General features: G+C 37.7%; 2 protein-coding genes and 1 long non-coding RNA gene across 9 annotated transcripts in view; 1 reads left to right on the forward strand and 2 right to left on the reverse strand.

The window, feature by feature from the left end:
* The window catches only part of TTC28 (tetratricopeptide repeat domain 28), a 630,275-nt gene extending 618,539 nt beyond the window's left edge, over window positions 1-11,736 (reverse strand). The window contains 1 exon segment of the mRNA XM_039861871.1: window positions 11,528-11,736. Coding sequence (XP_039717805.1) covers window positions 11,528-11,629 — 102 coding nt within the window. The 5' untranslated portion in view covers window positions 11,630-11,736.
* On the forward strand, window positions 11,012-17,446 carry LOC120601951 (uncharacterized). Of its 2 annotated transcripts, none has more exons than XR_005652605.1 (3): window positions 11,012-11,415; window positions 13,484-13,584; window positions 17,294-17,446. It is a non-coding gene; the product is annotated as an uncharacterized LOC120601951 (long non-coding RNA). The 2 variants fall into 2 exon arrangements; XR_005652604.1 differs by having other exon boundaries at window positions 11,012-11,272.
* CHEK2 (checkpoint kinase 2) overlaps window positions 16,530-17,496 on the reverse strand; it is a 32,052-nt gene continuing 31,085 nt past the window's right edge. For all 6 annotated transcript variants that reach the window (XR_005652602.1, XM_039861877.1, XM_039861874.1 and 3 more), the window contains one exon: window positions 16,530-16,742. Coding sequence is in view for 5 of the 6 variants with exons in the window: in XM_039861877.1 (XP_039717811.1) it covers window positions 16,653-16,742 (90 nt within the window). In the remaining variant the exon portion in view is untranslated. The remainder of the gene's footprint in view (window positions 16,743-17,496) is intronic.

The raw sequence follows: 17,496 nt of genomic DNA on the forward strand, positions 1-17,496 counted from the left end.
CACTCTGAAAAATCTATCAAAATACTATGACAATGGTGGGAAACCAAGCACATTTAAAAAAAAAATTTAGTAAACACATGAATTAATTCCAATTCTCTCAACTTCAACTAGAAATATGTACTCTAAAGTAGAAGAGTAATCCTATTCTCTGCTAACCTGTTTACAACTCATCTCACAAAGGATAAAAAAACTTTAATTTAAAATTCTTATTTAAATAGTTTTGAGCTTACAAATAGACATGACTTAAAACATAGTGTAAAATGTCTCCAGACATTCAATTATTTCAACTCTTTCTAGAAAAAATAAGCTCAAAAATTAATATTTATTAAGTAAATATATTTCAGTCTCATGAGAAATTCAAATGAAGAATAAATATCTATCTGGAATCCACTTTTTTAACAAAAATAAAAACTTTTCTCAGGAAACTATAATTATACATTTATTTCACAAACATGGCCTAGAGCTAAAATTCTGAATCAACAAACATCTTATAGTATCAACACACTTTGTCTTTAGTTAACTTTTAATTTGCACTATAAAGACTGATAACCCTTCATCAGTAAACAAGATACAAGCAGTGATTTTATTTTATGATTCCTTTTATTTCAGAGATGCGTACAAAATAAGAATCATTCCTTTACTATCTTAAAAACTGTTGTTTTTATATAACCTCATTTCATGTAATCCTTTTCTTCATTATCTGGTTTAATTCTCATGATTCAGTCAAAAAAACATTTATCTCAGGTACTCCGTTAAGTATTTGTTTAATAACAATTTTCTAACTTTAAATACTTAAAAATTAAACTGCTTATAGTTATTTTTTGTTTTTATAAAAAGTTACTGGTAAAAAAATTCAAAAATAAACAGTATCAAATACTTATCCCTCTACTCTATCATCACAGAGACTCAAATTCCAGAATACCACTGTGCCAACATAACCTTAAACCTCACAATAAAAAGTAAGTTTTAACAAGATCCCCAGGGGAATTGCCTGTATCACTGTCCTGCAATAAGTCAAAAATTTAGTAGCAAGAGATAATTAAAATTGACCACTATTTGCTTAATGATTATTCAAATCAAAGGCGGGGTCTAGTATAACGGTTAAGAATGTAGACTCCAGAACCAGATTCCTACATTAGAATCCAGAGCAACTCAGCTTCCTAGCTGTGTGAGCTTGAGCAAGTTACTTAATAACCTCACTGTTTCTCAGTTTCCTTACATGTAAAGCGAAGATAACAATAGTATCTATTGTTATGAGGTCACAGTACTTCATAAGGAATCTATGAGGATTAATATACATAAAGCACTTAGAACAGTGCCTAATACACAGTAAGCACAGTATATTAGCTATAATAATATGAAACCAACAGACTATATTTATGCCACACAAGTACTCTATAATTTACAGACAACTTCTAAATATCTCTAATGAAAATTTTTTTTTTTTATAAAATATGTTTGGAATGTATAGCCAATTTCCTGAATACTTTTTATAAGTGATTTTCATAAACATTTGTGGCGATTAGGAAGCAAAAACTTTAACAAGAGCATTATTTGACAATGGAGCAAATTTTAAAACTCTTGTTTCTATATAAGCTAAAACCATAAGAATCTAAGACAGCACGCAATATGAAAACAGTACACACAGAACAAAAGTAATAGTGGCAGTGTTTTTAGTACTTTATCAGACAATTGTGCAATCTGTTATACTTTACCTAACGACAAGAAACTACACACTGGGCTAAATGTCCAATAAAGGTACCTAAATTCCAAAATCATATTTATAACATGCAAACTCTTGAGAGGAGAAGGAGAATATACCCAGATGTGTGACTCATTAACTCCAAAATAAAAGGTACTATACCACCCTACGTGCTTGGCCTTATTAAATATATAGTCTTCGATATCAAATTACACTAACAAAATATCAGGAAACTAAGCTCCTAGTAGAGAACAGGTCACAGAGAAAGTCTTACAGAGTTGACAGTTTCCTCTGTTCTATAATTTGGCACAGTAATCTCATAAGCACATGAAGGCTGACATGCTTGCATTAAAAATGTTGTCATTTACAGACCTAATTATTTCAAAAAAAGTTCAGACACCTTAACATGTTCACATGACATTTTTTAATTCACAGAAACTTTCCTATCCATCTTAATTTCAGGTGTTCTCTACATAATGCTTAGTAAACATTTTATTTTAGAAAATATAAAGACAGATTCTACAAATCTTAATAACTATTTTAAAATAGTAAAATATATCCAATTATTGATGAAATGTTAATAATAATGAGAATATCAAGTGGTTTATTATTGGATTCAATGTACTTTTCTATACACTTGAAATTGTTTGTACATATATACTCTATTTTAACTATTACTTCTGGATTTAGTTTATCACTCCATAAGACAACCTTAGATGACAGGATCATCTCAGATGACAAGAATAATCCTGCTCATTTTACCATGTATTAGCAAAAATTAATATGGGGGGGATGAAGACTTATGGAGAATATCTTTAATAGCATTTTAAAATATTAAAAAATATTAGACATTCTTTTTATTTTCCAATTTACTTTTTTACACTTCTAATGAGCTATATTTCACATACCATAAAATTCATCCATTTAATAGTTCAGTGATTTATTTGTTCAGAGCTTTGTAACCATTACCACAATTTTAATATTTCCATCGCCCCAAAAGGAAGCCCCATACCCAATGGCAGTCATTCCCTACCCCTCCACAAGTCTCCAGCAAATAATAAGCTACCTTGGATTTGCCTGTGCTGAATATTTTACCTAAATGAAATCATACAATATGTGATCTTTTGTGACCAGTTAATTATGTAAACATTATCTTTCACTCAGATAATGTTTTCAAGATTCATCTACATTGTATCATGTATTGGTACTTCTTCCTTTTATGGCTAATAATATTCCACTATATGGATATATCACATGTTGTTTATCCACTCAGCAGTTAGCTGATGCACATATGGGTTGTTTCCACTTTTGGGCTATTATGAATAATGCTGCTATAAACATTCATATACAAGTTTTTATGCGGACTAATGCTTTTATTTCTCTCAGGTATATATCTAATGATGCAATTACTGAGCCAGCCACATGGCAGCTTTATGTTTAGCATTCTGCCAAACTGTTTTTCAAAATGGTTACATCACTTTACACTCCCACCAGCAATGCATAAGGGCTCCACATCCTTACCAAAACTTGTTATTGTCTTTTTTACTTTAGCCATTCTAGTAGGTGTGAAGTAGCATCTTGCAGTTTTCATTTGAATTTCCCTAATGACTAATAATGTGCTTACTGGCAATTCGTATATATTCTTTGAGACATTTCTACTCAAATACTTTGTTCATATTTTAACTGGGTGTCTATCATAGAATTTTAAGAGTTCTTTATATATTCTTGATACAAGTTCCTTATCAGACATACGAGTTGCAAATATTTTCTTCTATTATGTGGGATTTCTTTTCACTTTCTTAATGCTGTCTTTTGACACACAGAAGTTTTTTATTTTGATGAAGTCCAATTTATCTACTTTTTCTTTTGTTACTTGTGCTTTTGGTATTATATTTAAGAAATCATTGCCTGAACCAAGGTCACAAAGATTACTCCAGTGTTTTCTGATAAAGGTCTTATTGTTTTTGCACTTACATTTAGGTCTGATTCATTGAGTTAATTTTTACATATGGTGTGAGGTCGGAGTCCAAATTCATTCTTTTGCATGTATTGTCCAGCACCATTTGCTGAAAAGAGCACTCTTTCCCCATGAATGGTCTTTTCACCATTGCTGAGAATTAATTAACCATAAATGTGAGTTTATTTCTGGATTCTCAATTCCATTGATCTATGTTATTCTTATGTCAGTACCACACTGTCTTGATTGCTGTATCTTTATAATAGATTTGGCCACTGAGAAATGTGAGTCCTTTAAATTTATTCTTCTTTTTCAAGACTGTCTTGACTGTTCTGGGTACTGTGCATTTCTATATAGATTTTAGGATTTCTGCGAAAAAGGCACATGAGATTTTGATAGGGATTGCATTTAATCTTTATATCATTTTGGAGAGTATTGCCATCTTAATGTCAAGACTTCTGGGCCATGAACATGGGATATCAAGATTAGACTTATTTTTAAATTACATTCTTTAAGCTGCCCAGTACAACTACTAAAACAAAATAACCAAGAAAAATTCCTTCAGCCTCAAACAATATAATCCATTCCGGCTCTACTTGATGCTGCAGAGTTCAATTACAAAAGAAAGAAAAGTGGCCCGGTTACATACAGATCCCAATAATATTTTTAGAATGTTCTGTAAATATAATAATTATCCTCTTTTCCTCTCCCATCTTCACTTATTTCTTCTACTTTCTACTTATTTGGTTGATTCTTTTCCAATATAGCTTTTTCTTTTGACCTAGTTTATCATTACGTTCTCCTCCTTATCTTCAAAAACTATTTTATGTTTATAATCTAAAAATGAGCACTAACATTTTTCTATATGCATGATTTGGCAAAACATAAGCATCAAGGTTAATTTTATTTTCTTTTATGATGACTGACATTAGATGATAATAATCTTAGAAATTTTCATCTTTATCAAAGTGATATTCTTTACGCAATTCTGCAAGCACAAAATATATTGATAAATATTTTCTACCATTTTCTGAACTAAGTCCATAGTAAGCTGAAATACTACTATGGTAATTTTTGAACTTCTACTATGGCAAACTTAGTGACAGCATGAAAATACCAAATGTAATATCATGAAATGGGAAACCATATACAATAATATGCCTTCTCTTATTTAACAATCACGGCTAACCTTTTTTTATTTTTTATTTATTTATTTATTTTTTTTTGAGAATGCAAAACCACAACACAAGGTCAGGTTTGCTGTGTTACTTAGATTACCTATTCCTTAACAATCCTGTTCTTCATCCACAAAATTAGTACCACATTCTCATTACAAATCATCAATTATTTGTAAACTAGAATCTCAACAAATCACATTTCAGATTAATGCTGATTAACTTTACACTATTAATCATTTTAAATAATGCATGTTCTTCAGACTAAAACATTCTCTCCTAGAGGTAATATATCTATAAGATGAAAAAGAGGTTTTTGGTAGTAGTTACTATGAGGACAATTAGAGCCATATTGACACCTGCTTCCTTCTTTTCCCATTCCACTCCCTAGTTACTGTTACCACCTTTTCAATCTCCCAGTACTACTTTTGGTCTGTAGTAAAAAGGACTCGTTTCTGATCTCTAATTAAAGAATACAGTGACATTATCACTGCTTTCCCTGCTTTCTCAATAGCAAGAAAATACTAATGATAAAATGAGCCTTATACTGCAACACTAAGTAGACATTACCAATGATATAATCTAGCCAAAAATATTTAACTTGTATACAGCTTCTACTTCATAGGAAATAGAGGAACAAGATAAATGATGTCACATGGAATCTACCAGACAAATCCAGAAGATAGGAAGGACATTCTGCAAGACACCTGGTTCAGCCCTTTCTGTGAGTCAGTGTCATGAAAAGAGACCATACTAGATTAAAAGAAATTTAAGTGGCATTAACTAAGGCATGGTCCTGGATTAGATACTGATTTTGACACAACAGCTTTAAAAATTTTTCGGAATAGATTGGAAAAAATTTTAAATAGAAAGTTAAGGGGGAGATCACTGAATGAAAGAAAAAGTAGATTCCAAAATGAATGTATATTCATCATACAAACCAGCAATCTCACTCTTAAGTACCTACCAAAACATATATCTGTGAAACACAAATACCTATATGTGAATGTTCATGGTAGCTCTATTCACAATCACCACAAATTGGAAACGACCGAAATGTCTATCAACTGGTGAATGGATAACAAATTGCAGGACACATACAATGGAGTGGTACTCAGTAATAAAAAGGAACAACTTTCTATTCTACTGTCTGTGGTGGTGATTAGACAACTGTATATACTTGTCAGAAATCATAAAACTATACACTTAAAATTAGTAAATATTATAGTATGTAAACTATATCTAAATAAAGCTTATTTTAAATAGAAACAAATTTAACACATTTTGTCATTTTATCTTATTTTAGTTAAAATGCCTATATGCATTTATGTGAATGTGTATAACTATTGTTAAATAGAAAAATGCACAGAAAAAGTTCCAGAAAGAAATGTATTAAGGCAAGGGTCCCCAACCCTCAGGAGCGGTCCATAGCCTGTTAGGAACTGGGCTGCACAGTAGGAATTGAGCGGCGGAACAGCAAGCAAAGCATCATCTGTATTTGCAGCTGCTCCCCGGCACCAGCATCACCGCCTCAGCTCCACTTCAGATCATCAGGCATTAGATTCTCATAGGAGCACTGGTCCCTGATGCCAAAAAGGTTGGGGACCACTGTATTAAGGTCTTAATAGTAGTAATCACCGTATGGGTAACGTTATGGGGTTTTATTTTGTTTTGCTTGTCTTATATTTCCTAATTTTATATGATGCACACATTCAGCTTTTGTAATAAGGGGTTTCTATTAAAATAAAGACCAACTTCGATTTTAAATTTTATTATAGAAATGTCTGTGAATTACCAATCTGTGGTTTTGTAAGTTATAAATTTAATTATAGTTGAGATTTTAGAGCTAAGTTTTTTTGTTAAAATAGTATTTCCAGTGTAAACATTATCTTCTTTGGTTCATAGTAAATACACATTCAATGAATATGATATATTCCAAGCATCATATCTGGGTTGTATTGTGTCTCTGATTTCTTCCCACACAAAACAGTAATCTACTCTAGCTACTGAAGAGACACAAAAAGCACTATTAAGTACAAAAATCAAACTTTGTCTCTCACAGTTTTTTAAAAATAGCAATTATTCAAAAGAAACAAGAATTGTAACCATCAGATTTAAAAATATTGCTTCTGTTTTCAGAAGAAATAAGTAGTGAAAGAACATCATATTAAATAAAAACTATGAGAAAAAACAAACAGCTTTAGGTTACACTTATTTTTAATAATAATTGCAAATACATTGTCAAATATCCTATGAAGCAGCCTAGATTTAGAAAGCTTTTACAATAGAAATGTGGTATGAAACACTTTGTCTTTCACTATTCCTCAAATGCTTACAGAGTTTCCTTGGGTTATAGAAAAGTGATAGGGACAGGAAGAGGTTTGAGGTTTTTGTTTGTGGCTTTTTCTTTGTGGTTTTTTTGTTGTTGGGGTGGGTGGCTGTGGTTTGGGGTTTGCTTGTCTTCGGGAGGTTTTTTGGTTATTTTTCTTTTGGTTTAGTGTTGTTTGCTTTTTGTTTTTTGGCATGCTTTTAAATGGAGTTAATTAACAGAAGAAGATAAACAACAAATACCAAATCCCTACCACATGCAAAGCACTGTTCTAAATATCTACCTACATTGTCTTTTATTTAACAATTCTTTGAGATGGATATTACTGTCCCATTCCATATGAGAACACTGAAATGCAGAACAGCTAAAATGTATCAAAACTCATACAACTGGTAAGTAGCAGAGCCAAAATTTAGAGATATGAACTTAGATCTGCATCCATACTTAACCTTTCAAAGACCATTCTCCCTCACTATTTTGCGGGGGAAGATCTGAAACAGAAAGTTGGAACAGTCTATCACTAAATGAAGAAGTTAAAAGATATATCCCAAACTCAACTGTATTTCCCCTATATACTGGCAATGAACTAGTGATGAAACATTAACAACATTAAATTAAATTTTAAAAACAGCTCCATGTTCTATAGCATTAAATAGAATAAAATATCTAGAAAGAAATTTTTGAAAAAAAGTGCAAGAGTTGGACCTGAAAACTACAAACATCATTGAAAAGACAGATTAAACACAATCTCTATAAAAATCCAAGCTACTTTTTGACAGAAATTGCTAACCTGATTCTAAAATCCAAGGACCCAGAAAATCCAAAACCGTCTTGAAAAAGAACAAAGTTACAGAACTTAAACTTTATTTCAAAACCTATTAAAAAGCTACTATAATGAAATACTGTAGTGCTAGCATAAGAATAGACAAGAGAATAAAACTGAGAGTCCAGAAATAAACCTAACATATGGTCAACTGATTTTCAATAAGATGTTTCAACATGTAGTGCTAGAACACCACCATACACAAAAGAATGAATCTGGACCACTACCTTATATCATACACAAAAATTAAATCAAAATGTATCAACAACATAAGCAAAAGGACTAAAAACTTAAAACTCTCAGAAGAAAACGTAGGAGTAAACCTTCATGACCTTGGATTTGGCAATGGATTCTGAGATATGACACCAAAAGAGCAACAAAAGAAAAAAATAGGTAAGTGGACTTCATCACAAAACTTTTTTTTGCAACAAAGAACATCATAAAAAAAGGTGAAAAGACAACCTACAGAATGGGAGAAACTATTTGCAAATCATATATCTGATTAGGGATTAGTATCCAGAATATTTAAAGAACTCCTACATCTCAAAAATAAAAAGACCAATAACCCAATTAAAAAAATGAACCCTTCCCCTTCCCCAAAAAATCAGCAGGGGATTTGAACAGACATTTTCCAAATGGCTAATAAGCACACACACACACACACACAAAAATGCCCATCATTAGTTATCAGGGAAATGCAAATCCAAACTGCAATGAGATACCATTTTACACCTACCAGCATGGCTAAAATTAAAACGACAGACAATAACAAGTATTGGCAAGAGTGTAGAGAAACTGGAACCCTTACATATTGCTGGTAGGAATGCAAAATGATGTAGTGCCTTAGAAAAATCTGTCAGCTCCTCAAAAGGTTAAAATAGAGTTACCATGTGACCCATCAATTGGGATATGCCCAAGAGAAAACATATGTCCACACAAAAACATGCACATAAATGTTCATAGCAGCATTATTCGTAATACTGTCAGTCCTCTATATCCAAAGGTTCCACATCCATGGATTGAACCTCTGATGGAAAATACTCAGAAAAAAAAGTTATGTTGTTGCTGACATGTACTATATAGTTAGGCCTAGGATGGTTGAGTCTGTACTGAACATGTAGACCTTTTCCTGTCATTATTTCCTAAACAATACAGTATGACAACTTTTTAGACAGTATTTACATTGTATTAGGTATCAGAAGTAATCTAAAGATGTGCATAGGTTATATGCAAATACTATACCATTTTATACAAGGGCCTTGATCATATGGAGATTTTGGTATCTGTAGGGTTCCTGGAACCAACTCCCCGCAGATACCGAGTAGAACCAAAAAGTAGAAAAAACCCACATGTCTATCATGAACAGATAAATAAAATGTGGTACATCCTTCCAATGGAATATTATCCAGCAATAAAAAGGAATGGAGTACTGAAACATGCTACAATACGAATGAACCTCAAAAAAAACTATGCTAAGCAAATGAATCCAATCACAAAAGACAATATATTGTAAGATTATATTGTTAACTGTCGAGAATAGCTAAAGGCAGAAAGATAGAAAGTAGGTTAGTTACTGCCAGGGGCTGGGATAATGGCAAATAAGGAATGGTAATGGGTATGGAATTTCTCTGAGGGGTGAAAAATGCTCTGAAAGTAGATAATGGTAATGTTGGACATATAGTGAATATGCTATAAACTGTGAAACTGTACATGAGAGGTTAATTTTATGGTAGGTAAATTATATCTCAATAAAGCTGTTTTATTTTTAAAGACACTTTTAAAAAATCAGTCATGGGGATGCAATGTACAGCATGTATCTATAGTTATTAATATTGTATTGTATATTTGAAGTGGCTAAGAGAGTAGATCTTAAATGTTCTCATCACATAAAAAATTTTCTAACTACATGTGGTGACAGAGCTTAACTAGACTTATTGTGGTGATCTTTTTGCAATATATACAAATGTCCAATATGTTGTACACCTAAAACAAATCAGTTACATGTCAATTACCTCTCAAATAAATATATATATCCACATAAACTACAAAAATGACACACTGAGAGAATAAAGCACTTGATTTTTCATTATTTCTTCCTCAGATGCAATCTCAACTCCAAAAGTCTTGTCTTCCTATATATCCATATTTTGTCAGTGAAAAAAGAAACTATTAAAATTAAATCAACTATTGAAATTCAAAAAACAGCCTCTGAAATATCAAATAACTTTTAAACAATTCTATTTTAGCGCTGACTGAACTAAACATAAATCTCAATTTCAAAATATCACATACAGAGGACAAATACTCAAGTTTAAGCAAATTGCCAACTTTTCTGAATAAACAGTAATTCAGATTTGCTTTGACGAAAATAAATATTTACCTGCCTCAAGGGAACAAAATCCTGTATGCCTAGTGTTCCCAAATGATGAGAAAGAAACATGCATGTTTTATTCAGAACTTTGTTTCAGAATTAGTCTTAATGTAGCTAGGGTATACACAGTTGATGGTTTATGCTAAGCAATGTATACCCTGCTTTACCTACAAGATACTGAAAATAAGGCATTAGAAACAGTGACAAAAGTTAAATTGGGACCTGAGAAAGATCACATCATACAGTAATCTGACAGAATCATTAATCTCAAAAAGCTCCTAAAAATGTCTCAAGAACTCTTATTTTGGAAACTCCCTAAGTCGTATAGTCTTCTCACAAATATTTACTGACCATCGACCATGTGCCAAGCGCTGCGCCTGGTACCAAGATACCATGGTGAGCTATAAACAGAACAGGTCTCTGCACAGAGGAAGCTTACTCTAGACAGTGCTTGTCAAATTTGCTGGATCATAACAACTTGGAAACTTGTTAAAAACTCAAAATTTGCTCCTATGCCTTGGAGTCTTGATTCCATGGGCTTGGGGTGAGCTGTGACGCCTGTATTTTTATCAAGCGCTCGTAACCGCAGCTGTTTTGAGAGACCAATGCTCAGGGCCATCCCATCCCATCGAAAGCCACACCTCCAAAGTCCATTTCGCTCAGCATCCTTCACCCTACCAATACCCCAAACACACCACGAAGTTGGGCTGGGTGTAAAGCATTCCCAAATCACTGTGCTGAGCCACCGAAAGACTTGCTTCCCTCCAAGGACGGACAGCTCACTCCCTGAGATTCCACCTGGGGCTGTCTGCACCTGAGTCTCCCGCAGCTGCGCCGACACCTGTCTCCGAGCTGCGGCTGTGCACTTCTCGCGTGGGACGCGGCTCAGGGACCCGCTGACCCGCAAGGGAGGAGGTAAAGGAGAGATGCTGCGCGCATTAGGCGCCAACTGTATACCGCCCCCCCGTGCGCGCACACACTCCCGCGGAAACTGAGGCGTCAGGCGACAGACCCGGTCCCGCCGCCAAGCGGCGCGAGGCGGGGCTCGAACCCAGAAGGTAGGGCGGGTTCCGACTCGCGGGCTCTCGTCAGCAGCCGAGGCCCGGCCCGGCTCGCACCGACGGAGTTTCACAAAGAAAGTCTCCCGGCCCGCGCCCCTCACGCACTCACCGGCGCCGGCGCCTGCGGCGACTCCGGCTCCCGCCGCCTACGGCTCCGTGCCGGGGTCGACCCCAGGGTAGGCTCGAGAGCTGGCGGCGGCGACTGCTCCATCCCCTCTGGGACCGGGCCGTGTCCGCCTCGAGCTAACGGTCCCACCAGCTATGCGCGCGCGCCGGCTCCGCGCGCCATGTTCCCGCCGTCCCGCGCGCCGCCGCGGCAAACCACAACACCCCCAGCACCGCGCACGCGCGCACTCGCCGCGCCGTCTCCCCGCGCGCCTCCGCGGATCCCCCCACCACGCAAGCGCGCACTCGCCGTGCCCCCTTCCCACGTGCCCCGCCTCGCGCCCTCAGAGCCGGCCGCTGTTCCCGGCATCGCGCCCACCCCCTCCGCACCCGTCCTGCTCTCCTAGAGCACTAGCCGTTCTGGGCTTGGCGCCGCCGCCTGCCGCACTGCAGACGACCCCAGGCCAGGTCCCTTGACCACTTTCCAGTACTGCTCTTTTTGCTTCCCCCGTTATACCGAGCTTGGGGCGAGGGTCTGGACCAGGAGGGAATTACCCTAAGAAGTGCAGGGGGACGGACGCCGCTAAGGTGATGAGATCCCGGTCGCAGAGGTGTGCACGTGCACGAGCCTAAGTGGCACACCGAATGCATGTCCCTGGGAGAGCCAGACTCAATGGAGACCCTCAGTTCGAGTCCCGGATTTCCATTAACCTTTCCGTGCTTAAGGTCAGGTATCCGTGGATCTATTTCTCCCTAATCAGGAAGATCAGACAATTAAGGCATGTTAAGAGGACTCCATAAAATAATCCAGATAGTGTCAACACCACGCCTAGGATTTACCAAGTGGTAATCGGGTGACAAGGCCTCTTAAGTAGTTTTGTTTAATGGTTAAAAACCAAGGGCTCTTGAGAAGGGAAATCTCTGTTCAAGTTTCGCCTCTACCTCTTGCAAACTGGGAAACCTTGAACAGGTCGTTACAGATCCAGAGCGCCTTCTAAATCTACAAAGGGGAGGGTTGCGGTAATACCTCACAAGGTTGAGGTAAGCTTTCAGATGATACGTACGTTCCTGAGCACAATGCCTGTCACGCACCAAGTTCTCCAAGCTTCTCTGGTCTAACTCTGGCTTTATTCTTCCAAGACTCCTAAAAGTTTAATGAAAGGGGCTCTGCTCCCAACCCCTGTGGTATATAATTAGCTGGGAGGGGTTCTCTCAACCTTGGGGCTGGAAGGACTGATACTTCCCACATCTTTTCCATTCTCTGCCCCAAACCTCTCTGAAAACCCAAAAGTTGGCAGAAAAACAGGAGCAGAGAATGTTTTCCGTACCAGAAAAAAAAGGAGTCTCTAAGGGTCTCTTGGAATTTGTAAATGGTTGAATTTATTAGTCTGGCCTTTTCCAGATACAAGTGACAAAAAATCCAACTCAACCTGGAGTAAAATAAAAAAGGGAATATATTGAAAAGTCCTGGGGTGGTACCTCACTTCAGGCATAGCTGGATCCAGGTGCTCAAAAATAACCCCAGTCTGTCCAGTCTCTCTCAGCTCTGCTTCCCTGGGTGAAGACTTCGTTCTCATGCAGCTCTCTTCCCATAGTGTCCCAGGCAGCTCTTAGCTCATATCTTACCAGGAAAGCAGAAGCTGATTTCCAGTAGTTCCAAGCAGTCTCAGGAGTGCCCTTCCCTGTATCCATTTGGGTCACAAGCCCTTACCTGAACCAATCGCAGCAAGATTGGCCAGACCTGGCCATATGGAGCCCCTCTAACAACAGAGTGGGGTCAACTCCTCCAGAAGAACATGCGGTGGGGGAAAGTGGGAGGAGGAATGCCTCCCCCAGAAAAATAGGGATGCAGATACCGCAAGAGGCATTGGTGCAGGACTGGCACAAATAAGAGCTGTCCACTGCACCATCATCTAGGCACACAGCAGGTCCACCATGGAGCAATATGCCTGTTTTTCAGAAGGGAGTGGCAGTTACTTCAGCCACCAGGAAATGCTTCTTCACCTCGACTCCCACCATCCACTCCAGGCCTGGGCATTTCCAAGATCTGCTTTGTCAAAGGTATCTCAGTTATCCACCCATCTTGTGTGCCCCATCCCCCACCCTCAAAAAAGCTGAACAGATGATGTTACTTCCCTGCTCGAGAAATTTCTATAGCTCCCTCTGTCTACTTATGTGCCCCTTTCACCTTTAATGGTGGAAGCTAACACTGATGGAGCCCTTACCATGTGCCAGACACTTTAAATGGACATTCCACCATTGAATCCTCACAAACACCACATGAGGTTGGTAACTCTTATTGTACCCATTTTACAGATAAGGAAGTAAAAGCTCAGCAATTTGAAATAACTTGCCCAAAGCCAAAGTCAGGAAATGCAGAGAGCTCAGATTAGCACAATATTGCTCCTACCACTAATGTTGCCATCCATTTGCTCATGTTTCAAAGTCCCGTGCCCACCTCCAGCTGGGGGGCCAGTGGCAGGAGCTCTGCACGGAAAAGAACCTCTAGGGACCCCTTCAGCTTCCATAGTGGGGGTCAGGCAGGCAATTAGTTTTACCATTTCTCCCTCCCCGCTTCCCCATGTCTTCATGGCATAGAGAAAAAAAAAATCCCCCAAAAGAAAAGGAGTGAAATTAGGAAGAGAAAGTGGATGTTAGGTGGCCCCAATCAGCAGCTGGTATCTCCCCATTGGTGAATATATTAGTTTCCTATGGCTGCTGTAACAAATTACCACAAATTGGGTAGCTTAAAATAACACAGATTTATTCTCTTCTAATTTTGTAGGTCAGACGTCTAAAATCAGTTACTTGGCTAAAGTCAAAGTGTAAAGGACTGGTTCCTTCCGGAGGCTCTGAGGGGACAATCCATTTCCTTGTTTTTTATTCAGCTGCTAGGGTTTGCCTTTATTTCTTGGCTTGTGGTCTCTTCCTCCATTTTCATTCCTTCCCTTCTGACTCTGACTACTCTTGTGTCTCTCTTAAAAAGAACATTGTAATGACCTTAAACAGAACATTGTAATGACATTGGGCTCACCCAAATAAGTCAGAAATATTCCTATCTCAAGATCCTTAACTGCAAAATCTCTTTTGTCATGAAGAGGAACATATTCATAAATTCTAGGGATTAGGATGAGGATATCTTTCGGGGCCATATTCAGCCTACCATGGTAGGTATAATCAGAGGGAGCTAATACAAAGTGCTCTGGAAATGTTAACCGGTTGGCTAACTACCCAATGAGGGAAAAATGCTCTAAGAAACCACAGCCTTCACATTAAATATTCAAATGAGCTAAAATCCATCTAAATTGGCAATCTCAGCCTCATTTCTTTAAATATGAAAACCACCTAAATCCTCAATCTCCTCTACCCAAACCAGGCTAGCCAAGCCTCAAAATGCTTGCACACCCTTCTAATGGAAATTGCCAACCACTACCCCATTATCTGGAGCAACAGCTGTGTACCCCCAACCCTGCACTGGCTAGTTCATCTGTGGCATCTGAACCAAGGCACTCAACATATGGCAAGGCCAGCAAGCTACAATGTGGCCTAGCAACAACCAGCCAAAGTAATAAGAGAAGCAAAATCAGTCAGTCAGAAAGAGAAAAGAGAAGCCAGTCATTAGAATGGCCTGAGCTCCTAATGGCTCCCAGGCACAGCCATCTGCAACCTTAAAACAAATCCTTTCCCATTAAGTAACTTCCATGGGCCTGTTCCTTGCAACCAGGGTGTCCCAACTTCCAGATCATGGAGCTGTATCCACTCACAATTTAAAACACTAGCATTCATGATTTGGACATCAGTCTCTTGTTTTCTCAGTGTTGTGTCAGCATCCCTAAGTCTAATTAAATATGGGACCAATGAGATGAGGAACATTAGAATCAGAAAGACCTGGGTTGGGTCCCAGCTCTGCCACTTACTAGCTATGTGACTTTGGACAAGTAACCTTACTTCTTCAGCCTAGGTTCCTCACCCATAAAGGTGGTCAGAGAACCAAGCCCACAGAATCACTTCCAGAACTAGACAAGACCAACCAAGGAGGTGGGGGCTTTACCCAGGGGCTCCTTGATCATTGTTGGGTCAGCATGACATGCCCATGTGCCTTACCTGCATTTCCAAAATACAAACATCTCTGAAAACTGAGTCACCCATAATTCATTTGACAGAAAAGACTCAACTGAAGTCTTCTCTAGCCCTTTTACTGTGAATATCTGCTGCAGAAATATTAATGTGTTTGGTTACAGGACTCTGCTGGGTGTTGTACATAACACAGTGGATATACCATGTCCCTTTCTTAAAATCAGGAAAATATTTGAATCTTACAGCTTATCTAGCCCCAAGGTTTCAAAAACTGTGGATCTCTCTCTCTTTTTTTAAATTTATTGTGGTAAAATACACAAAACAAAATTTAACATCTTAACTATTTTTTTAAGTACACAGTTCAATGGTATTAATTACATTCACATCGTTATGCAACCATCACCACCATCCATCTCCAGAATTCTTTTCATCTTGCAAAACAGAAACTATATCCATTAAACAATAACTCCCCATAACCCCATTACCCCCAGTTCCTAGCAACCACCATTCTACTCTCTGTCTCTATGAATTTGATAACTCTAGGTACCTCATGTAAATGGAATCATATACTATTTGGCTTATTTCCCTGAGCCTAACTGTGGGCCTGTAGTTTTATGAGGGTAAGGATGAGATTTTAAAACAGGTCGATGGTATATGCACCAAAGTACCTACTTTATCAGGAAGACTTTGGCAGCCAGCCATTCTCTACGAAGTCCACCCCAAATTCACCATGCCCCTTTCTCTGAAACTTTCTAAGAAGCCTTTAGAATTTGTATACATCTTGCCCAGGCTGAGACCCAGGGACACATTCTGAGAAACTTAACTGATGACTGTCAAGGTAGAGTGCCAGACAAAAGGCATATGATTTCAAATACACACACAAAAAGGGATGCAACTGAAAAGCTGATCATGGAGCTAAAGCACAAAGCCCAGGTTCCATTAGGTTTTTAATTGTGTAGTGATGACTCTGAAAAAAGCAACTGTTCCCATAATTAAAGTACAAACTCTAAAAAACAAATATAAAGAAAATGGCAGCAGGGTTCAACCAGTGTTCACGAGACAGCAGCACATACAGCTAGGCGCTTTGTGGTGTCAGCATCCTCTAGTTCCCCTTCAAGGAGCCGCTTTCGACTCGTAGACGGCTGAAAAAGAAAAAAAGAAAAAAGGAGTAATATTCAAAGAAAACCATTGGCTTCTTAAAGATTATCAAAGTTTCCCAATAGGTTTGGGTAAATTTGGAGCATTTCATGTGAAACTTCTAGTACTGAGTACCAGCCAGACTCAGACATGCTAATGAACTGACATCTCTCTCTCCTGTGGCTTCCAATCACTCAATGATGTATACTGAAAGTAAGAGCAGCATAACCAGCTTCTTCTTGGTCATCTCCCAAATTATGAAGTTTAAAGAGATGACAATAACTTTCACTGGGATCCCCAAGTTTTTGCTGTTGTTTTGTGGGAAGATAGTTTTTTGTATCTTTGTTTTCCAATTTACGAAATTGCAAGGGAGCAGTGGGAAGAGTGTTATTCACCAAAAGCAGGCAAGAAAAGAATGAACAGAGATTAACATATAGAGAACTTAACTTAAAGGAATAAAATTATAATCAATAAATCAACCACTCGCCCAAATTTTAAATTTTTCAACAAATTTAAATTTGAGCCTCTAATACAGTCTTTTGGTCTTGCCTTGCAGGAGACTTCTTGAATGACAATCCCTAGCTGTGCTTCGCTAATGCATTAAACATTATTAAATCTTCTAAGGGTGCTAGAGCAGATCAAGCTGAAGCAAAGTATCTACTACATTATTCTTTAAAAAATGTTAAGCAATTGCTATTAAAGAGACTATTTAAACTCATCATTCTTGCTCATCAGCTCTTTAAACTTAGCCTGCGTTTA

This window comes from Pteropus medius, unplaced genomic scaffold (genome assembly GCF_902729225.1).
Source record: "Pteropus medius unplaced genomic scaffold, Ma_sr-lr_union100, whole genome shotgun sequence".
NCBI lineage: Eukaryota > Metazoa > Chordata > Mammalia > Chiroptera > Pteropodidae > Pteropus > Pteropus medius.